The 23,697-nt window shown below is 34.2% G+C and overlaps 2 protein-coding genes across 11 annotated transcripts; both read left to right on the top strand.

The window, feature by feature from the left end:
* The first annotated feature begins 5,340 nt into the window (after positions 1-5,340).
* Positions 5,341-8,190, top strand: LOC104897587 (hypothetical protein). Of its 5 annotated transcripts, none has more exons than XM_010684499.3 (3): positions 5,341-5,455; positions 5,773-6,229; positions 7,307-8,190. In XM_010684499.3, the coding sequence occupies exons 2-3, from the start codon at positions 6,186-6,188 to the stop codon at positions 7,959-7,961; spliced, it is 699 nt and encodes a 232-aa protein (XP_010682801.1). In that variant the 5' UTR covers positions 5,341-5,455; positions 5,773-6,185; the 3' UTR covers positions 7,962-8,190. The 5 variants fall into 5 exon arrangements, with proteins under 5 accessions (XP_010682801.1, XP_010682802.1, XP_048502551.1 ...); XM_010684500.3 differs by having other exon boundaries at positions 5,347-5,505; XM_048646594.1 differs by having other exon boundaries at positions 5,347-5,505; positions 5,773-5,946.
* Positions 8,191-9,897: 1,707 nt separating this feature from the next.
* On the top strand, positions 9,898-22,732 carry LOC104897589 (uncharacterized protein At3g27210). 6 transcript variants are annotated; one of them, XM_048647328.2, is made up of 3 exons: positions 9,898-10,403; positions 11,118-11,201; positions 16,802-21,672. In XM_048647328.2, the coding sequence occupies exons 1-3, from the start codon at positions 10,268-10,270 to the stop codon at positions 18,877-18,879; spliced, it is 2,298 nt and encodes a 765-aa protein (XP_048503285.1). In that variant the 5' UTR covers positions 9,898-10,267; the 3' UTR covers positions 18,880-21,672. The 6 variants fall into 6 exon arrangements, with proteins under 6 accessions (XP_048503285.1, XP_048503288.1, XP_048503287.1 ...); XM_048647331.2 differs by having other exon boundaries at positions 9,904-10,403; positions 17,426-21,672; XM_048647330.2 differs by having other exon boundaries at positions 9,904-10,403; positions 11,121-11,201.
* The last annotated feature ends 965 nt before the right edge of the window (positions 22,733-23,697 follow it).

Consider the following 23,697-nt stretch of genomic DNA (forward strand, 5'->3'; position numbering starts at 1 on the left):
TAGAATTTTCAAGTGTGGCGTGGCAAGTGCTAAAAAAAATACCGCTGCAAAAGTAGCTTAATAGATCCATTTATATTCAAGTTCAAAGTCATCCATCATCACGCTCCACGCACATATTCTCTACTAGTTATGATTTTGGGTTAAAAATTACGAATTTAAAATTAATAGTTAAGGTTCTCTTATAGTTATTGTTTTTGGAGTAATTTATGTTAATAGTTAATATTCTCTTATAGTTGTTTTAAGGTAAATTTTACAAGTGAAATTTTATGTGTTCTTAGGATCTAATTATTGTTAAAGTTCATTAACAATACATGAGGCAAAAAAAAGTTGGAAGCAATTAATTTATTCAACAAAATTTAGCTTAAGAGTCACTAGTTTATCGAGTACTACTTGGGTCATATATAATGCAGAGATAGTTATTATCTTCTGTATAGTATTAAAAGTTCCAAAAAGTAAATAGAAAGCCTTACGAGGACAAATTTTCAAGGGAATAATGATCATTTTTGGATTTGTGCGTGCTAGCTTTGCATAGGATTGTAGGCATGTTAATTGAATTTGCCTAAAAATCTCATTCGCGTCCCCACCCCACCACCTATTGCTTAAGAGATTCTCGTATCCAACACCTCCCAAAATTTATATATTTAAATTTACACCTTCTTCACCACCCCCATGGATAACTATGTATGCTTTATACCCACCCCATGTATCCTCCTAAACTTCAAAAGTGCAAATCTTCAACCTAAAACACATTTTCTTATGTAAATCGTACGCACCTCGCTCGAGCTCGTTAAAAAATATGAAGGCTAGACTCGAACTTGTGGCTCATCGAGCCTAGATCCCCTAAGCTCAGCTCAGCTCGAAGTGACTAACTAAAGGCTGATGAGGCTCGACCCATTACCAGTAAATCTAAGAACTCAACCCAAAACATATTGCTTTATACATTTTTGCAGGTCCAAACTTAAGCCCAAAGTATTGCTTTATTGATATGCAAAGTCTAAACTCAAACCTGAAGCTAATAAGCAAGTCCCAAGTTGTGATAGAATACATGTTGTAGGTTGTAGCAACTTGCTTCATTATATAGATGTTACTACCTTACTCTCCATTCTATATTTACGGCGTGGGATTATAACGATTTACACAAGTTATTCTTCTTTAGTGTAACACAGAGGGTTTTATTTTACATTTTTCGACGTAGGTCCCTTTACTCCATTACTCTTCTTTACTCCTTGTTTTTGTTTTTCTTTTAATTGATTTAACCTTTTCTTTTTTACTTTCTTTTAGTATATTATTTACTCATTGTTTTTTCCCAATGTAGTAAAATGTGATGTTACCTTAGTTAATATTTTAAAAGTAACACTTAATATAAATTTAAAAATATACTTCCTCCGTTCTGTTTTAAATGAAACGTTTACTTTTTCACGCAATGCATTGCACGTCTTTAATCATTAATATATTCATTTGTGCACACATAAAGAAAGTTATAATTTGATAGCATGCATCGAGACGAACTAACAGGATCCCGCTTGACTATGTTTTTCTTATAAAAAAAGAAAAATACACGCTAGGATTACGATAGAGGCAAATGCACGAGATTTCATTCAATCATTCCTCTCTCTCCTTTATATCTTTCTCCCTTCCTCTCTTTCACGTTCCTTTCATTCTTTCTCTCACGCTATAACAATATGAAGATAAAATAATATAAAAATACAATACAATACAATATATACAATTTCATTTTCTTTTGTTGAAGTTGTATTCCCCGTTGAAAAATGTCAATATGTTGTTCCTATTTTGAATCTTTTCCGTAAATAATACTCCCTCCGTCCCTAAATAGAATGCCCATTTTTTCATTTATGTTTGTCCCAAAAAGATTTTCAATTTATTTGTTTGGTATGGATCCACAAATTAATATATTAATTTACTTTCAACTTTTATAATATCACCCACTTTCTCACATGGTCCACATTCAGTGGCGAATATAGTAGATATATTTGATGGGGTCAAAATAAAATTGATAAAATTATGAGGGATTCAATAGTTAAATTTATAAGGAAATACACCAAAATCTCAAAAAAATTAGGAGAAAATTCCATGCTTTTTAGGTTTGGTGAGGTCAATTGACCCACAACTTGCTATGTGGCTCCCCCACTATCCAGTATCCACATTATCTCTCATTAATAAACAATTCATAAAAAGTGTATCAACTTTTATATTTAATTATAATTTAATACAGCTAAAATACTATACATGATTTCTTCTTTATATTTGTTCCCAAAAGATATAAGCACTCTTTTTAGGAACGGAGGAGAGTGTGATTTATGAATTAAATTTCTCATTAGTATTATGTTGCAATAATGTGTTCATACTATTTAGTAGTCATTTTTTTTACCTTTTAACTACGGATGGGCATGGGTCCTGGACCCTACCCGGACCCTGTTGGACTCGACCATAATTTAAGGGTCTGGGTCCAACTTTTTCAGACCCTAAGAGTCCGTGTCTGGGTCCAAGTGAATTTTTTAGGGTCCGAGTCTTATAATTTTGGACCCAGACCCGACCATTAGACTCTAAACTTATTTAATATATACATTTTAACTTTTTTTAAAAAAATAATTTGATTTTTTAAAAGACTAAAACCTAAACTAAAACACCAAAACAACCATTTTGAACTCTTATATAAGTTGCGTTTGTTTCGTTTTTTTTAGTTTGTATGTTTGTGTTTGTTTTTTTTTTTTTTTCCAGTTTATAAGTTTGTGTTTGTTATGTTTTTTTCAAACTATATGTTTGTGTTTGTTTCATACGATTTTTTGTGTTTGCTTCATGCGAATTTCAGATGATTATTGATATTAGTAATGCTAAAAATTTATCAAAATAAAGAATTCAGGCCTAGACCCTCCCTCCAGACCCTAAGGGTCTGGGTCAGGGTCCAATTTTTTCAGACCCTTAGGGTCCGAGTCTGGATCTGCAAAAAAAAAATTAGGGTCTGGGACGGGTCCAGCTGCCCATCCCTACTTTTAACCCCTTAAACTTTTACCCAATTGATTGTCTAACATAGAGTAACTCAAAGAGCAGTAGACGTGTTTACACTAGTTTGTAGTTATTTACTCTTTTTGTGACGCCCTGACTTCTAAGCATTCTTAATAGTAGCAGAAGACCTAACTTAGTCAGCGCGTTATTACCGCCATATTTTTCACTTGGGGAAACTATAGAGCGACATTCAACATGTTATATAGTTATTTTGATTCTCCACTTTTTAAAGAAACACTTCAATAATGAAATAATATTTTTTAAAAATTTCGGTGGAGTTTCATTACAAAACCCGTTACAATTAAAAATGTTCCCAAATCCAAAACTCAATGCTTTCGCAGAGCAACAGCTAAAGAGAATCAAGTAAGAGTTGAATAGCCAATAAAAGAAATATTACACCAAAAACATAACAAAAGAAGAATGACAAAAAGAAAACATAACTAGAGAGAACTCATAGAAGATTTAGAAGAACTTACGAGTTAGGAGTTAAATAGTTGATGAAAACTCGAGGAATTTCACACACCTTGAATAATTTGAGGTGTAAGAAAAATAAGAAGTGAGTTGAGAAGTGAAAAACAATTGAGTGACTAGGATTTTAGGTTTTATATGTTTAGAAATCCTTAATATCCAAAAATTTGGATTTGACCCAATATAAGTGAGAATAATATTATAACCTAACCCAACATAATATAAATTATTTTAAACTAGGTCATTTCAGGTTATTTTCAAGTTGAAAAAGTCGACTTGAACCTAACCCATTATATTTTCAGATTAGGTTAGGTCGACTCATTTTATTTTTCAAATCCAAAATCTCAACCTGAACTCGGAATTTTCAGGTCAGTTTCAGGTTGGACAGTTTTTGCCAACCCTATATAATTACTAGATTTTTTCTGCACGCGATGCGTGCTTGAATTTTTTTCGAAACAGAAACTTGATGTTCTTCGGTATAAGAGTCAAAATTTGAATATTGGACACACGAAGTACAATTGTTTTTAATTGCAAAATTTGATTAGTTTAGTTTCTGTCACTTAAATCTCTCACCAATTTTTTTTTTTTTTTTTTTTTACTTTTCAAAGTTAAATTCTATGAGCAAAATAGAATTTTTATTGAATTTATTTACAATTTCTAATATTATAATTTTTTAGTTGATTTTTGGATTTAGTACAGTACTTCATAAATTGTAACGAAAGTGGACACTTTGATTTCAAGTCAATTTTTTCATAGGTTGTAGTTTGTAAGTGAATTTTTAAGTTTTTGTAAAGTTTTCTCATTTTAGTGATTTACATAACGTAAATTATACAATTTTTTTAGTTGACTTGTTAGTGATTGTTATAATTATATTTTTTGTATTTTTGTTTGAAGCCCCCTTTGATTTGTAAGTGATTTGTAATTTAGAATGGGAAGGGGGTATCATAGTCTCTTCATTCGAGGACACCATAACTCCCATCTTCTCTTATATAATAGAGATATGTTGTACTTTAATTCTTGAATGATATTTTACTTAAACCTTTTTACCTTTATAATTAATCGCTATTATATAATAGAAAAAGATAGGTCCAAATATATGAAAAAATTTCATTATATATAGCGAACACTATAAAAAAGTAAATAATTTTTTTTCTTTGTCTAACTTCCAAATTTCAATTTCACTACAAATACACCTCTATTTTTTTTTATCATGACCCACCATTAATTGTGAATGGTTCGTGAGAATAGTGATTTGTAAGTAAATTTTTGTAAAATTTTTTATATGTATTGACGTTCTAGGTTATTAGTTTTAGTTTGTATGCTAATTTTAAGTTTTAATAAAGTTTCCTGATTATTTGAGTGATTTGCGTTATTTTTATAACGTGATTTTCTCAATTGTGTGAGTGATTTGTAAAGTTTTATTCTTTTAAGTGATTTGTGAGTGAATGTTGTAAATTAATTTTCGGTAGTTTTTTTTGAGTGCCGATTATGATTTTGACGTTCCGATCTTTTTGTAATTTAGAAAGAGAAGGGGACAAAATAGGCATTATAAAAGAGGACACCATTCTCCCCCCTTCCCTTATACTTCCTCCGTCATTTATTAGTTTACCCTTCTTGACTTTTCACATTTATCGATGTAAAATTTTGAGTAATAATATCTCTAATTATGTATTTCTAAAAATTATAATATTCCAAAATTATACATTGAGATGAATCAAACAATATCACACATGATTATATTTATAAATGACGGTCAAAGTAATAAAGATGAATAGTGTTATAAGTCAAAAAGGGTAAATTAATAAAATACGGAGGTAGTATAATAGAGATACAATTATAACACCCTCACGGTGACGGGCCCAATTTATAAGCAAATTCCTTTAGAACCTCTACAACCTCTCATACGCAAATTCGTCACTCATACGCAAATTGCAGTAGCTCGAATTGCAGAAGCTCGTTCCAGGTTCTTGTTTTGTTCCTTACCTGAATCTACTTGTTTTGTTGCGGATTTTGGTATGGAATTGCGATTTTTAAGATCTATTTCATGTGATTATTCATGCGATTTGTTTTATGCGGTTGTTATTGTTTGTTTCATGAATTCAACTTATTTTTCTTTTATCCCATATATGTTATTTCATGTTTTTAGTACATGTTATAAACTTATGATTCGAATTTCTGGTATAACTTCTTCGTTTCATGGAACTAAATGATAAGAAAATTTATGTTACAATTTGTAGATGCGCATATTTGTGTTCACTTGTTCTTGTTTAATTTCATCAGATCAATTTTTCAAGTGTTGTGGCTGGAAATCAGTAATGAATGACCTGTCATCCCCGGGCCGAGGGCGGCCGCCCCTCGCTGAGGGACGGGCCTGTGTGGGATAGTTGGATGTTACAATTGGACTTGCTGATTTTCCTGTTAAGCTACCTTGGTGGAGAGAAATGGAGCACAAATGTAAGCAATTCCATGATTTTGATGAAAATGAAGTGTTGAATGTCCATACCCATGTGAGAGTGTGAGGATTTGATAAAGTACTTGGGTGAAATGAAGAGTTTGGATAACAGAGGCCGAAATAACTCAATACTATACATTAGTTAGAGCTGCCTGATACAGTGATACTGGACCTTTGGTGTAGGAGTCAGATGGATGTGATAGTGTCGAGACAATAGGGAGGAACTTCGTTTCTGTGGTCGATGTTAAAATTAGCTTCTATAATGCTTAACAACGTTGGCAAAAGGTAATGCATTGCTAATTTTGTCAGGTTAGACTTCTCAGTATGCATCAAAATATGTTTGCAAGAGATAAGATTAGGTCCCGTTAGATGACCTGCTTGATTGCAAGGCTGTTAAGTTGCATAAAAGTCAATTTTTAAGGCGTTTGAGCTGTTTGATCTTTGCTTGGAGTATCCTGATGCTGGCTATGAAGTTTGTTACAACTCGAAGTAATTTTTGTTATCTTAAAACCAAGAAAGCGGTTTGCGACAATTGACTTTGATCTCCACCAATTTCCACTTATTTGTCCACATTACATATTTTAAGCTTAACATCAGTTTTTCTTTAGTTTATTTTGAGATGGACCAGAAAAGATGGGAGCTGATAAGGCTACATAAGTTGGCTGGTATGCATGCCCTAGAATTGCAATTCATAAAGCGATATCCAAATAGAATTTGCAATTTGGTATATATATTTTATATCATCCATAGTAATGCATTTCGTAACTTTTTAGAAATTTGGACGATTATACTATATGCAAGAGATCTTCTTGAATTTGCTATATGATAAGACTGATTTTCATTTCAACATCAATTTCTGTTCAACCCATATATTTGTTTCACTTTCAATTGTTTTTATGATTTCAGACTATATTTGTGCTTGTTCTTGACACCAATTAATTGAGCATGAGTGATAAGATGTCAAAGTCTAAATGGCTTATATCTCGACAACAGGAAATTTATATGACGTTTGATAAGATGAAGTGAAGTTTAGCATAGTCTCTAAGCAATGGTGAAACACAAATCAAAGTAAAAGATAAGGCAGTTTTTTTCAAATGGTGTTCTTGGTGTGATGTTGAATCACGGAATAAGTGGCTTTTTTTGTTGGCTTTGTAGTTTTGGACCACGATGTACTGCTCATATTGTCCTTAATTGTACAATAGTTAAAATGATAGGCAAAGTTGTAGTTGTATGAGATAAATCTGGCTTTTGCTTGCAGTACTTAATTCATGCCTTCAAATTCAGTCTCTTTGTATTAGGATGTATGGCTATCATACATTGCCTTTCATTTCTGTTTGCTTCATAATTTCATGTATCTTTCAGAATGGAAGGAGAAGGAAAAGTTATATCCAACCCTGATGATGAAGTGAGGGAAATACTGGCAGAATTTATGGTGGGAGTTATAAAGTTTGAGGAGTTAGTGGAAGTTGGAAGGAAATCTCTTATCAGATTTCAGCAGGCACTTGAATTTCTCCGGCACCCTTCAATATATGAATCATCAGAGCTGGTCAAGAACATCCTCAAAATGAATGAAACAATGCGTGTAACAGCATACATAGAAGCGGGTTGCATAAATGCTTATGATAGCACACAGAGTGTTGTTCAGATGAACACGAGTTTGTGTAACCTTCAGGATTGTTTAACCAAAGCCAACGACATAATCAACAATCTTGAAAACCTTATGGATAAGGCAGGCAATGCTTTATGTATGAACTCAGATGACCAATTAGAGACGGAGCTCCAGGGTTCTGAACAAGAAGTAACTTCCCCCGAAAAGCTTGATGCTGCTAATTGCGCTTCCTTTATGGCAGTCATCTACAGTATGGTAAAGCAAGATTATACGATGCAAGAAAAGATTGTTTCTTCATTGAATTTTAAATCATCCAGTGATGAATTAGAGAGCTACCGTATAATGTGGACATTGAGGCCGTTCGTAGATGATGATGTCGTACACCAAGCTTTAGCACAAGTTAAATGATAATACTTTCTCCATTTTATATTAACTGCGACATGGAGCGGAGACGTGTTTTCTAAAGAATCCATGTGATGAGGAGACATACAGGGAGGGAAGGAAGAACTTGTGTGATGAGGATAGTGACGAGAGAATTTGTTAACCAAATATGGTAAATTGGTAACGTTGAAATATCCAACAAAGAGAAGTTTTGCAATTATTATTATAAATAGAGCAAGTATGTTTCTGTTTAAAATCTGGAGTAACTAGTCCATTGATACTTCATACATTAAAAGTTGGTTCTTTTACTGTTAAAATCAGTTATGGCAGTAATATAAAGCTCCACTTTTCTTATTGAGGAAAAAGCTAGACTTTTTTTTTTTTAGGGAAAAAAAGCTAGACTTTTAACACATTGGCAATTGGAAAACAGTCCTTTGCATATACAAGTAAATCACTACCTGTAAAGCGGATAGAGATCTCTTTTCCAACCCAAAAAACACTATAAAAAGCTGCCAAATAAACAAATTGTTAACCAAATTAAGATTTAGGATCTCTATTAGTCTATTATAATGTTCTCAACGACATCAAAACTCAAAAGGCACAGGACTAGTAAGGTAGCTACTGTAGACCTATTATTAGGCGGGTGGAGAGAGATCAATCGTATGTCACCTAATTAATGGGTAAATTGAGGGGTTGTTTGGTTAACATTATCTAACAGAAAGTTAGAATTTTTAAGAATTGGAATGTTTTTGGTGTTGTTAGGTCGATAAATTTATGGGAAGTAGAAATTTCTAAGAGGTTCCACTTCTCACAAAATGAAGGAAGTTACTTACCTAGAAGGACCTAGGTAAGTGGAAATTCCCATGAGAAATTTCATTTCCTTTGAATTACCAAACAACATCTAGCAATTCCTATGAAATACAATTACATGAGAAAATAATATTTCAAGGAATTTGCACTCCATACATTCAATCAAACGAGCACTGAGTCAAATTTTACGAGTTACAAGTCAATATTGGGTTGATAACGAGTGAGTCAATTAGCAAGGAAATAGGAGAGAATAGAGGGACAAAACCAAAGCACAAATACACCGAATGCAAGTTCAACATCTAAACTAGTCGAAATGATTACAAATTAAATTGGATTGTCATCCAACTAAATATCTACCTTCACTAAACCCGCCCACTAAATCCTATTACATAACTCTAATTAAAAGACTAAAATTTAAAATTAAAGAAAATTGTTATTCACACGTGTTCAACCCTTTTATATCAAGACAAAATTCTCAATCAAAGAGAGATACAAAGATACAATGTTCAGCCGAAGCAAACTCAAAACAATGCAAACTTATCTATCTCAAACGGTGATACTTATCTGACTTGTCCATTACAATAATATCAAAGGCAAAGACTTTAGTATATTATACATCTCCCAACTACAAAAAACATATATAATAGTAGTTATGTTCACAAAAGACATTAAAAGTGATGTTTCATTACCGTTTCAAGCAAGACCATATTCAAATTAAATATCTATTGTCTAAATTAATAACAATGTTATATATGGATGATTTTTTTGGATGCGAAGCGGAGTAGATTGATATGGGGCAACTAAAATATTAAATTCATCCACTAATCACTATCATGATGTTGTATTTTGATTTTTAAGATTAATATATGTCCACTAACCACCAAAGCGATGCATACTTCCCCAATTAAGACAAGTAATTTCAAAATAAGTCATAGATACTTTAGATACTTCCTTTGTTTCATTTCAAATGCAACAAAAGAATATTCTATATCTCACAAATAATACCCCTTTGTCGCATTAAAACGAAACAGATGAAGTATATAACTTTTTTCCTAAAGTATATTGAAACTAACCAAGATCTACTAATATTTTTCATTTTCTCAAAAATTACTACACAAAGATTAAATTCAACTAAGTTAAAATCAATTCCATAGAAATTGAGACAACAATATTGTAGCAAAATGAAAGCATTAAGTTACTTCACTTTCAAGACCCAATCAAGTCTATCTTCCCCCTCTATCTCTGTGTTTCTTACCTTATACAGTTGTGCCAATCAAGTAGCATCCCACTATTCCCATCTTTAGCATAAAGCTAACCAAAATCATTTGTCCTCCTCTTTCTCTATCTCTTAAAGCAGAAATCAACAACCACATTTCCAGAAAACAAACAAAATTTTCAGTTTTTAGATATTTTTTTTGCCCTTTACTTTTACTTTTGTTTTGTTTTATTCTTCATTTATTCAACCAACTAAAAAACTTTACCTTTTCTTTTCCCCCTGAAATTTTTTCTTCTGAAACAAAATTATGAAAAACATTAAGAGAGTGTTTTTGTATTTAGGCATGAGTTCATGTGTTTCTACCAAAACTACTGAACCACCTTCTATTCAAACCTTGGAAAAAGCACTTAATACTGTTCAGTCTCCAGTTTGGGAAACTGCAGGTAATTTTATTAATTTTCTTGAATTTTATATAGTTTGATCTTAGTTTCAAGCTATATGTTTATATAAATTGAGCATGAATTTTGTTGATATATATATAAGGACTTATAATCTTGAATATATATCTTATGGGTACAAAACTTAGTATTTGGAGTTAAATAATTATAAAGAAAAAGTTGTTTTTTTTTGGGTTAAATTAGCTAGCTTTAGTTTATTATGCATGTGATTATACTAATTTTCTTGAATTTATTATAATATGATCTTAGTTTCAAGCTATATATTTATATAAGTTGAGCTTGAATTAGTTGATATATATATTTATATATAAGGACTTATAATCTTGAATATATATCTTATGGGTACAAAACTTAGTATTTAGAGTTAATAATAATATAAGAAAAAAAATGTTTTTTTTTTGGGGTTGAATTAGCTAGCTTTAGTTTATTATGCAGGTAATTATATTAATTTTCTTGAATTTTTTTTATAATACTACTACGATCTTAGTTTCAAGCTATATATTTATATAAATTGAGCTTGAATTTTGTTGATTTATATGGACTTTTAATCTTGAATATATATCTTATGGGTACAAAACTTAGTATTTGGAGTTAAATAATAATATTAGAAAAAGTTGTTGCTTTTTTTAAAATTAGCTAGCTTTGATGTATTAACTATCATGATTAGTGAGTAATTATACTGCTTGATTATCTATGAAGCAGGTAGTAAAGAGGAAGCCTATTTTGATTCAAAGCCTTGGCTAGAATCAGATGATGAACAGGATTTCTTGAGTGTCAATGGTGGTAAGAATTTCAAGACAACTACACTTTTAACTTTAATTAGAATAATAACTTTTTATTAATGAAATAATACAATTCTAGTTAGTAAACTCAATAAGTGAAATATATAAAACAACCGGAAAAATTCAGTTATAATCATTAAAAATCAGTTATGATCAGCAAATATCAGTCATAAAATCAGTTATTAGTCAATTTAAAATAAGTAAAAGTAGTTTTAGTTTAGTAAAAGTCAGATGAATTAAGCAAAGTCTTATAGATTTTTTTTTTTTTTTACAAACTACATAGATTTTCAATCATACTCCAGTCGATTTTTAGTTTTACATTCGATAATGATGATGTTATTGTTATATTTTGTTTTATGATTCATGGTAGTAATATTCTCCCTCCGATTTCTAATAAATAATGCAATACTCGGATTTAAGGTTTTCGCTTTGTAATTTCGATCAATTAATAGCTTCCTTATCAATTATTGAAAAAAATATAAAGAGCTACTCTAATATTTTGAAAAACATTTATATGTGAAGAAAATAATAAGTTTAGTTGAACTTAAGTATGAACAAGCCATAAAATCAAAATATGTAGGGTGATCTTGAATTCACACAATGATTATTCTTAAAAGACGTGGGGAGTAGTTATGATTTATGAATACAGATGGGGTTTTCCTTTCATCTGTCTCTTAAGAAGGGCCACATTGTTACTCGAAGTCAAGTACTCTTTTATTGAGGAAGCAAATAAGTAAGCCCAATAAGTCAAATGAACTAGTGGACAGTGAGAAGAATAATTCCCCAACTCTGAAGGAGTTAATTTGTCTTTTGTTATCTTGTGTGCGATAACTAATTCATGTATATTCCAAAAAAAAAAAAAAAATCGCCTTTCAGAAACCCGTGGTAAAATAAATTTCATCTTAGCTGCCTTCGCACAAGGTCACTCACTTATAGGCCCAACAAGTTCCAAATCCCCTTCTCCAACAATATTGAAATTTTGCTTCCACCAAGATTTGCATCTTGGTCTCTCATGTGAGAGATAGTAAGTTATATCATTAAATCTAAGGGTTTTGGGTTCTGGGTTCACGTAAATTCCATATGAGAGGTTAGATATAGGAAATTATATTTAAAATACATTAAAGTTGTTTTTTGTGATATATATTAATTGACTTATAAATGTCAGTTTGCTCATTACTAAAGTCTTATAAAAGTAATAAAAAAATGGTTAGAGAGAGAGAGAGAGAGAGAGAGAGTGGGAACGAGAGGAAGCTTGAAAGATGGTAATGGATGGACGACGATCAGAAGGAAGCAGTTTGCAGCCAAACCACCACCAAACCTAGCCCATAAAACCATCTTCATAAATTTTCTACCACCGGATGTCGATCCCCAGTTAATCATCAACATCTTTAGTCGTCATGGAGACATTGCAGATTTGGTTATCCCATTCAAGAAACGAGTGAATTGTGACCATCATTTTGCTTTCCTCAAATTTTTCTCAACCCAAGCGTTTCTTAATGCAATCAAACGAGAGAATGGGAGAAAACTAGGGAGACATACTCTAAGAGTTAACCCTGCAAAATTCGACACCCCCAGCAGACAACCAAATCCAAACCAAAAGCCTTTCAAACCTCCAATCAAAACCCCCTCATTGACTCACTAAAAATCAGCCTATAGAGACCACCGTTCATACAAGGAAATTTCAACCCAAAAACCACTACAAGCCAAAAGCTCAAAACCCAACTATCTGTCTAAACCAAAAGAAAACAATGTCAAAATCCCAAAACCCCAAGATAACTCTCAACCTGAAACTCTCATCCCAAACCTTCTCTTGGAACCCAACTCATGCGATATAGCTCGCGAAATGAGTAAACACAGAATTATGAGTTCAAGGGTCCTTGGTGAGGAAACCGAAAAACTAAGAGACCAGATTGAACTACGCGAATTAGACGGGGATGAAATAATCACAATAGAAGGAAGGAACAACCCAGAAATGGAAGATCAACTAAGGAGAAGTGTCATTGCAGTGGCAAACTCGGCATCCTCGTCAGAAATCATTCAAAATCACATTCTATCAGAAGGAGTTAACATCCTAAGAATTAGGTCTATGGGAGGGTTACTCCATCTTATAACCTTTGACTCCATGGAGGAAAAAGAAGCAATGATAGAATGTCAATGGCTCCAAAAATGGTTTTTGGAGTTACGAAATGTGACAAATTCCAGTGTGGGATTATGGAGAGAAGTATGGCTCACCATCTATGGAGTTCCAATCTCAGCGTGGGGTTACAGGAATTTCTTCGATATTGGATGTATTTATGGAAAAGTAAAATCAGTGGAATATTCACGATTAGATTGTGCAAGAGTTTTGATAATAACAGACTGTCTTTTCACCATCAACAATCCTGTTCTATTAAAAATTGAGGATAAAACCTTTAAGGTTTTTGTGTCAGAAGATTGCAACCTCTACCAGCCACAGGAATTTCCAAAACCTAATGATGATAGCCATGCACATCCGGTAGTCTCAGGTGAAGAGGATTCTGATCAAGAGTCAGGCGAAAAATTGCAAACAAGGTCAGAGGAAGAAGACAAGGATACCAGATCTCAGAGCCTTCTCAAATCACCACGTGTCACTGAACTTGGAAGCCCAATAGACCTTGGGTCAGATTTACGAAGCTCCAATAATGAGCTGAGCCTCACTCCCAATAAAACAGCCGTCTTTTATCCACCTTTTAACTACTCAAAACCCCCAAAATACCCATCTCCCAAATTAAAGCTAAATTTCAACTCCCCAGGAAAGTCACCCTCTAGCCAAAATAGCATGGGAAATCTAAATCGCCCTCTCTCCTCCCAAATAGGGCAATCCCTTGAAAACTTAAAAATCTCAACCCCTCCTTCACCAAAATTATCCTATCAGCACTTAACCAAAATGGGCTCAGTCAATAGCCCACCTGATTCAAGAAAAGGATCAAACCCATCCTTGGAATATTTTAACCCACCTATTTTAAGTCACAAGCCCTCAAGCCCAGAAAACCCAAATCTCTTAAACCATACTTCCTCTCCCCAGCCCAATAATTCTGATCTCAGCCTCAATTACTATAACCCCACTCACTACCCAGGTTCAGCCGACATCTCACAGCTCAATCATCAGTCTTCCTCCCAACCGAATACCCAAACTCTATCCCAGCCCAAATCTATCTCATCATCTCCAACCTCATCAAGCCCGTCAGTTCCCCCTGGTTTTGAAGCCTTCATTCCTTCCCCTCTCAAACTCCAAAGAGAGCAAAAAAGGCTAAAGAAACTTCAAAAGAGAAAAAGAGGCAAAAGAAGTTTCTCAACTCATAACCAATCACTTCCACCTCCACCTCCACCAATAAACCAAAACGAAAGACCCTCCCATGGCTTGATAGCCTCTGAAATAATTGATTTAGGCCTAAATTTAGGCATGAATTTTAGTGGTCCTCTGTCAGATCTCCATGAGAAGATAATGGAGATCTTATCTCGTCAGGAGAAGGACTGGGAATCCAATCAGTAAGCCTCACCTCACATCTTACATCAAACCTTTTTAAACCATGATTTTGCTCTCGTGGAACATAAGAGGGCTTGGAGCCAAAATTAAACGTAACATTCTCAGAAAACGCATCCACTCTCATGAACCCTCAATAATATTCATTCAGGAAACCAAACTGGAAAGTCTCAGCCAGCCTCTAGCAAACTCATTAGGAGGAGGACATGACTCCAACTTTTGCATAAGTCCTGCTCATGGTAGTTCTGGAGGATTAATCTCATTATGGAGAGAATCAACCTTCCATCTGAGAGAAAGCAGAATAGAGCGGAACTGGATAGCGATTGAAGGGACTTTGAAAGAATTCGACTGTATTCTCATAAATATTTATAACTCATGTGACTCGGGTATTAGGGCTGCAACATGGGAGAATATTCAAGAGTTCTGTTTAAGCTCTAATCTACCTTGCCTTGTTGCCGGGGATTTTAATGAAGTCCTCTCTTCAAGAGACAGAGGAAGCAATCACTTTGATGAGGCAGGATCATCGAAATTTCAAGAATTTGTCAGCAACTTACATCTCATTGAAATCACCCCCTCTAATGGGTGGTTCACATGGTTCAGGGGTCAATCAAAGAGCAAGCTAGACAGAATTTTTGTTCAATCCGAATGGATAGCAGCCTTTCCTTCACTCAAAGCATCCATACTCAGGCGAAGTGTTTCGGATCATTGTCCCTTACTCTTGCAATCACAATCAGAAGACTGGGGTCCTAGACCATTTAGATTCCAGAATGCTTGGCTCACCCACAAAGGCTGTCAGAAATTAATTGATGATACATGGCTGAATTCGGGTGGACTCTCACTCACGGAAAAACTTAAAAGGGTGAAAAATGAACTCAAATCCTGGAACTCTCATATCTTTGGAAACATTGATTCATCTATATCAAGACTGGAAGACACGATCCAGTATTGGGATAACGTGGCAAACGACCGTGATTTAGACCCGGATGAAATAATCACTCGTTCACAGGCCCAGCTTGACTTGTGGGGATGGCTTAGAAGAAAGAAGATTCATTGGGCTCAAAACTCCAGAGTTAATTGGCTGAAATTGGGAGATAGAAACTCAAAATTTTTCCATACCTGTGCCTCCATCAGACGAAGAAAAAATAATATCTCAGTTCTTGAGATAGAGGGGGAAAAAATAACCGACCCAGAAAAAATCAAAAAAGAAGCTATCCTTTTCTACCGTAACCTTTTCTCCGAAAAAAACCGAACCCGACCTTTCTTCTCTCATCTCTCCTTTAACCAAATCTCCGAAACTCAAGCAAATGATCTCATTGCCCCTTTTTCTCACACTGAAATAGATGAAGCTGTCGCCTCCTGTAATCCATCAAAATCCCCCGGCCCCGATGGATTCAATTTCCATTTTATTAAAGCCTCTTGGCATTCTATCAAGGAGGACTTCTACTTGATGATTCACGAATTTTGGCAGACAGGCATTCTCCCAAGAGGCAGTAATGTGGCCTTTATTGCACTAATTGCAAAAATTGAAACTCCTTCGGGCTTTAAAGACTTCCGACCAATTAGTATGGTCGGATGTGTCTATAAGGTGATTGCAAAACTGTTGGCCCGAAGGTTGAAGCGGGTTATGAGTGATCTGGTGGGCCCTCATCAATCTTCATTTATAGAGGGAAGACAAATACTGGATAGTGCCTTCATTGTGGGGGAACTCCTGGACTCTTGCAAACATTCATCGAAAGGGTCTGTAATGCTCAAACTTGACTTCCATAAGGCGTTTGATTGTGTTTCATGGTCTTTTCTGGACTGGACCTTAGAAAAGATGGGTTTTCCTCTCACTTGGAGAAAATGGATTTCATCCTGTGTAACCTCTGCGGCAGCATCTGTGATTCTTAATGGGTCTCCATCCATGCCTTTCAAGCTTCAAAGGGGTCTCCGGCAAGGAGACCCCCTCTCTCCGTTCCTTTTTATACTGATTGCTGAAGTTCTGAGTCTCATGATCAAGAAAGCTACATCCTTGAATCTATGGTCAGGTATTGCAGTATGTAAAAACGGTCCTTTACTAACACATCTTCAATTTGCAAATGACACCATAATTTTCGCAGCTCAGGACATGGAGGCGCTCACCAACATTAAGAAGATTCTTATTCTGTTTGAACTCACCTCAGGCCTCCAAATCAACTTTCATAAGAGTGAGTTGCTTGGCATCAATACTTCCCAGTTTTGGCTTCAAGAGGCAGCGGCAAAACTCCACTGTAAAGTGGGATCTTTCCCCATCGTTTATCTTGGGCTGCCAATAGGAGGAACGATCTCAAGAATCTCATTATGGGATCCGCTGATTGAAAAAATGAAGAAAAAACTTGTATCTTGGAAGGGCAAACTCCTCTCAATTGGAGGAAGAATCACGTTGCTCAAAGCCTCTCTCTCGAATCTTCCGATATATTATATGTCTCTGTATCCTCTACCCCAAGGAGTGATTGACAAGATCATAAAAATTCAGAGGAATTTCATCTGGAGCGGCGGTATGGATAAACGCTCCCTGGCACTGGTGAGATGGGAGTTACTTCAACTCCCAAAATCGCTAGGGGGGCTCAATGTGAGTAACCTGTTTTTTCGCAACCTGGGTCTGCTTTGTAAATGGTTATGGCGTTTTTTTGACGAACCAAAGGCTCTATGGCGACAAATCATTGAATCCAAGTATAATCTTCAATCAACTCATAATATGGCAGATATTCAGAAAAGCAAAAAAGGAGGACCGTGGAGATTTTTGTGTAATCACCTTCTCAAACAACAGGGGTTTCACGAAATTTTGCAAAAAGGTGCTAGGAAGTCTATTGGTAATGGGAAGAATACCTATTTCTGGCAGGATAGATGGTTGACTAACTATCCATTAAAGAGGGCCTTTCCACGCCTTTTCAGGCTCTCTCCCAACCCAATGGCAAGGGTAGCTTCAATGGGCTGCTGGGTCAATAATGCCTGGATTTGGCAGCCCGCTTGGATCAGACCTCTCAGACCAAGACATCAAGCTGAATGGGAATCCTTATCAAAAGAATTGCAGGTCGTGGAGTTAAAGCAGGAAATGGACGATACTCTTCGATGGACCTTCTCAAAATCAGGGTCTTTCTCAGTAAAATCATGTTATGAGGTGCTCTTTAAATCATCTGAACCATGTCTAAAGAATGTAATCCCCAAGATTTGGGCTGGTTTAGCGCCTCCACGGGTCGAAATCTTCATATGGCTATCAATAATGGAAAGGATAAACACGAAGAAAAAATTAGCGCTTCTAAATATCATCCCCATCTCAGATATTGGATGCACCTTTTGTAAATCATGGCCTGAGGACACAGCGCATTTATTTCTTCATTGCCCCTTTGCAATGCAATTATGGAGTTGGTGGTGGAACCTATGGAACATTTCATGGGTCTGGCCTGCCTCTTTGAAGCTAGCACTAGAGCAATGGGACTTCCCGGGAAGGAATAAAACTTTCAAAAAATTCTGGCTCGTCGCATTCCAAGCAATAATCTGGTCCTTGTGGAAAGAGAGGAACGAAAGGGTTTTTAACAACAAAGCTTGCTCACTGAATGATCTTCAATCCTTGGTTCTGGTTCGCATTTGTTGGTGGTCTAAAGCTTGGAAGGATTCTTTCCCATACTCAACGGATGAGGTTTTGAGGCACCCACAATGCCTTCAATGGGGCAGTTCTCCTCAATCGAGTTTGAGGCTTACCCAGAATCGTCCGCAAGAAGATTGCATATCAACATTATCATGGTCAGTTGGCATATCAGGGAACTATTTCCATGGTGGGATATATCAAGGCTTCCTAGAGAACGAAAAAGGAAAGACGATATGCCTCTTCTCTTGCCCCTTTCCACCAATGAACCCAATCGCAGCAACTGTACTCGCAATTCACAGAGCGATTCAGATCTCTCTAAACCACTGTACTTTCAAAAACCGCCCTACAGTCATCTCTTCTGACTCAATTTTGGCTCTGCAATGGTGTGGTTCGCCGTCAAAGGGTCCACCTCACTTGAGCTTCATTTTGAATTTCATCCAATCTGCCCACAACAAAGGCTTCCCTCTCATGCTTAGCCATAGTCAAGGCTGCTCTCAGAAAGTCAGATCAATCCTCTCTCAGAATAATATCTCAAAATATGCTGATGTAGTTATATGGCGAGAACCTTAGTAATTATTGTTGAAAGTCTGAGAATTGTATTGAGATGAGATTGTATAATGGCCAGTGGCCTATATATTGGAATGATGAAATGAAATGATCAAAAAAAAAAAAAGTCTTATAAAAGTAATATCCAAATTTGAAGATCGAATCTTGTATATATATGTGATTTTGTAGTTTTTTTTTATAAGAAGTCAAACTAATGCATTAACCAAAAAACAAGGTATTGAGAGAACTCATAAAAAAAGTGTAATACATAGGGGATCTGTGCAAGACACTGTTTTGAAAAATATCGAAAAATATATTTTTGATTTGAATTGCAATAAATTATTAATGTCGTTGTTGATTTCTATAGTAAATGGAGAAATATGGACCTTTGATGATCCTTTTTGACTTAGTCCAGTGTAAAATCTATAAAATCTGTTTCTTTTTTGGATTTTATTGGAATATCATTCGGGTGGACAAAGTTGAGTGACAATGACATTTCATGCGCTTCGGACATGTAACTAGTCAACTACTAGTCTTATATTGCACGCGATGCGTGCGTTAATTTTAAAATAGTGTTTTATTATCCCAACTAACACAAACGACTATTATGAGCCTTTGAATAATAAAATGATAAATTATCCTAATCGACACAGAAGACAATTATAAAAGGCAAAAAATGAAAAAATGAGATTGTCCTTTTTTGGGTATGTTTATGTTAATGTATGTTCTTTGAAATTGTGATTGCAATTGGAAGTTTAGTTAGAAAAAAACTTTGTAAGTTCTCACTTTTTAATTATTTGGAATTGGTTTACTTAGATTAGTATAATTTTTTAATCAAAAATATCTCTTTTGAAGCATATTTTTTTGGAAAATATATTATGTGTACATTACATGTTATTATAATTTAGGCAATTTTAAGTTTCCTTATTAGTCATTACACATTAATATAGATCAAGAAGGAATTCAATATTTTATAATTAACATTTTTTGATAAGTGAAGGATATAGAAGTAATCTTACAGGAGGACACCGTAGCTCACCCCTTGGCTTATATAATAGAGATCTACAAAATTAAAACCTAGCCCAACTTCATTAGAACCTCCAGACTACCCATTTTCCACGAGTTCGGATCCTTTAGAGTTTTAGTGAAACTATACAAAGTAGAGTTGTATCTGAGCCATACATTTCAAAATCAAAGGCTCATATTGGTGGAAGATAAAGATTTAGGGGTGAATTTAATAAGATAAAACAGAAGAGATTTTGAAAAAATAATATACAAGCCATTAATTTGTTATTCAATGGTTGATATTGCACAAACTCTACCTTGTAGAGTTATTTTACAACTCTAGAGAATTCAAATAACTCTACAATAACTCTAGAGAATTCAAATAACTCTACAATAACTCTACAAGGTAGAGTTTGTGCAATATCAACCATTGAATAACAAATTAATGGCTTGTATATTCTCTTTTCAAAATCTCCTGTTTCATCTCATCAAAATTCACTCCCTAAATCTTTCTCTTCCACCAATATGAGCCTTTGATTTTGAAATGCATGGCTCAGATACAACTCTACTTTGTAGAGTTTTACTAAAACTCTAGAGGATTTGGACTCATCTACCACTATCCATTACTATATTTAGTTATTTACTACTTCTTCCTTCTCTTTATACTAACAATAGTTTGATTTTTACTGCATAGAAAAAAGTTTAACTTTTACTATTTACAAATTTTACTTAGTTTATTTATGATAATTTATAGTCAAGGAAAAATATATTTAAGTGGGATGTTGATAGATTTATTTCAATATATATTTTTAAAATATCTACTATAATTTGTAATTATCGGTAATTAATGATATTAATGGTTGAAATAGTCGAACTGTTGCAAGTCTAAAGAAACAAATAAAGTATTTAGTACGACATGGACGATATAACATATTTGTTCGATTGGTAGTTCCTTTGTTTTGTTAGTTACTTTTACATAAGGTTGGCCACCCTCAAGTAGAGAAAGATGGATGTCTATCAGTCATAGATGTTAATAGATTGTCTTTTTTTTTTTACTTACAACATTTTTCACTTTGGCAATTCTTTATTACTTGAAATATTTACATTTTAACAATGTGTTCTTTATTTCTCCCTTCTAGCACATGGTTTTTTTTTTTTTTTTTTTATTATATCTCGCTTCTCTACTTGATTCTTGTACAAAGGAAAATATTGCAAGTAAAAAAAAAGGAAAAAGAATATATTTCAAATGCGTGATAATTAACGTTGGTCTAATGATTATAAGACTGTCCTTTTGTCCTTCTATCCATGTTATATATGCGCTTGATCCTCCACCATTGTAAGAAAGATCCTCAATTTCTCCCCCTTGCAAGGGAGTTCTCCTTATTTTAAAAAAATATAAATGAATATTTCCTCCGTTTTTTTCTATTGCGACGATAGGTTTGGGTATGATTTTTAAAGAAGTGAAAGAGGTGTGTAATTAAGCATAAATGTAAATTTGATTTACTAGATTAGGAGAGAAATGAACACTTAATAAAATAAAATAAAAACCCCTATAACAACAAATGATATGTTGGTGAGTAATTAATGATAGGTTTAGTAAGATAAAGCAAGGTTAATAGTGTCAACTAAAGTTGCTTTTTATACCAAAAGTAAAAATGTTCTACTAGGCCGTATGTATAAAACTACTAATTGTTACAATATATAGAAAAATAACGGACGAAGTAGATTTCAAGTACGCTCATGAGGTTGTTGTTACGTGTCACAAACTTCCTTATTTTCTCTCTTATAATTATTTACTATAACTTTGTTTTTCTCATACTCCAAAACATCCTAAAATTTAACTCCAATATCTATACAAATATATTAAAAGGCGTGCATAAAGAATTAAGAAACTGTGCCACGTGGCGCTCTCCCTAGGGAGTTTTAGTTCACGTAATTCATGTACAATAAAAAAATTTAAAAATTGCGTAGTACATATACTAAAGTCTTAATCACTACTCTAAGTTGTATTTAGTGTTATTATCATAAAGTATTATGTTAATAAATGAAATTTGTTCTTACTCGGGACATAGCCCGAGCGTAGTAACTAGTTTAATATACACACTGCCCCGTCAAAATAAATATATATATATATATATATATAATATAATATATATATATATTATTATTATATATATATATATATATATATATACACTGCAATTAACACCTGAATTGTGATCAGATTTCACGCCATATAAGCAATCAAATTCAAATGGAGATCACCAAGGAAGAAGGCTATCTGATTTATTCAAAGACAATAGCTTTGGCAGTGATAGCCAAACAAGTCTTAAAGCAGCAAATGAAGAAAAAAATGGAAAAGATGATGAAATACCAACAAATACAAGTAAAATGGAGAAAGCAGGTAAGTCGGGTAAATCAGTTAACCATTGTTTGCCAAGTTTAGTTAGAAGCCTAAGTTGTGGTGATCGCAAAAAGAGGCCAAATCCTAGCCATGTTGCAGTTGTAACAAGTTAATGATGTACTATAAACAATATAGTTTGCCTTTTGATATGGGTTTTTGTAAAGAGAAAATCAATACTCACTTCATCTGGAATAATTAATTGTCACATGGCAATTTAAATGAGTTATGTGGTAACTAAATACGGATGAAGATATTGTTTATGTCAGAGCAACATTCAACAAGTGTTTAGTTGCAGATGTCAATCATCTTAGTTGGTTAAAATCTTAGATATGACGCTTAAGACCTAAAATCAAATTCGGTCTACATCAATTGTCTTTGTGGCTCTCTATATACCAAAAAATCGAGAGCGTTTTGTTTTTATCTTTTACATATTTATAATAATGAAAGATCTTTGTGAACCTTACCCAATTTTCATTTCTATTCCACTTTCTTGTACTCCCTGCGTCCCAGTATAGTCTGGTCACTTTCTTTAATTTTTGACATGGTTTCACTATTAATACTTCATCTATTTCGTTTTAAATGCAACAATTTTCTTAAATGACAGTTTCAAATTATATGCAATATTTCTCTTCTTTCTATTCTTGGTAAAGTTTTTTACCGTGAAATTATATACCCTTAATGATGAAAATTAAGCCTAATTTAAGGATACTGATTTGGACTAAACTATTAGTGTATATAAACGTTATGCTGTATATATTTTATGTAATGTAATTACGTAATTGCCCTCTTGTATCTTGATATATATATATATATATATATATATATATATATGAAAACCCGAATACCCTCACAAAAGTTCTCCAATTTCATACCCCGACTTCTATCCTTTACCGTAGAACTCCGTCTTATGATCATTTGCGTACTTTTGGGTGTCTGTGCTATCCTAATCTGTCGAGCAAAACTCCTCATAAACTTGCTCCCCGTTCGTCTCGTTGTGTCTTTCTCGGGTTCCCTTCCAATCACAGAGGTTACTGGTGTTTAGATATGTTCAGTGGTAAAATTATTATTTCCCGCCACGTTACATTTGACGAAACCAAGTTCCCCTTTGCTCACCTAGGCAATAATGATCCAACTTCATATGATTTTTTGGACTCTTCCTCCCTTCCGTTTTTAAACGGTTATTACTCTTTTCCCACAAACACCCCACCTTCCTCTCCTCGGCCCCATGCCCCCTCACCACCTCGTCCCTTTTTCCCCTCCCCACCTCGGACCACTGTGCCTGCCACTACGGCACAACCCCCTCTCTCTCTATGGCCTCCGACGATCTCCGCGTAACTGGTTCACTCGGTTTTCCTCCTTTCTCACCAAGATTGGTTTCCACAGCTGTGTTAGTGATCGTTCGCTGTTTGTATATCATCATGGGGGTGCAACAA

Source organism: Beta vulgaris, chromosome 6 (genome assembly GCF_026745355.1).
Source record: "Beta vulgaris subsp. vulgaris cultivar EL10 chromosome 6, EL10.2, whole genome shotgun sequence".
Classification (NCBI taxonomy): Eukaryota; Viridiplantae; Streptophyta; class Magnoliopsida; order Caryophyllales; family Amaranthaceae; genus Beta; species Beta vulgaris.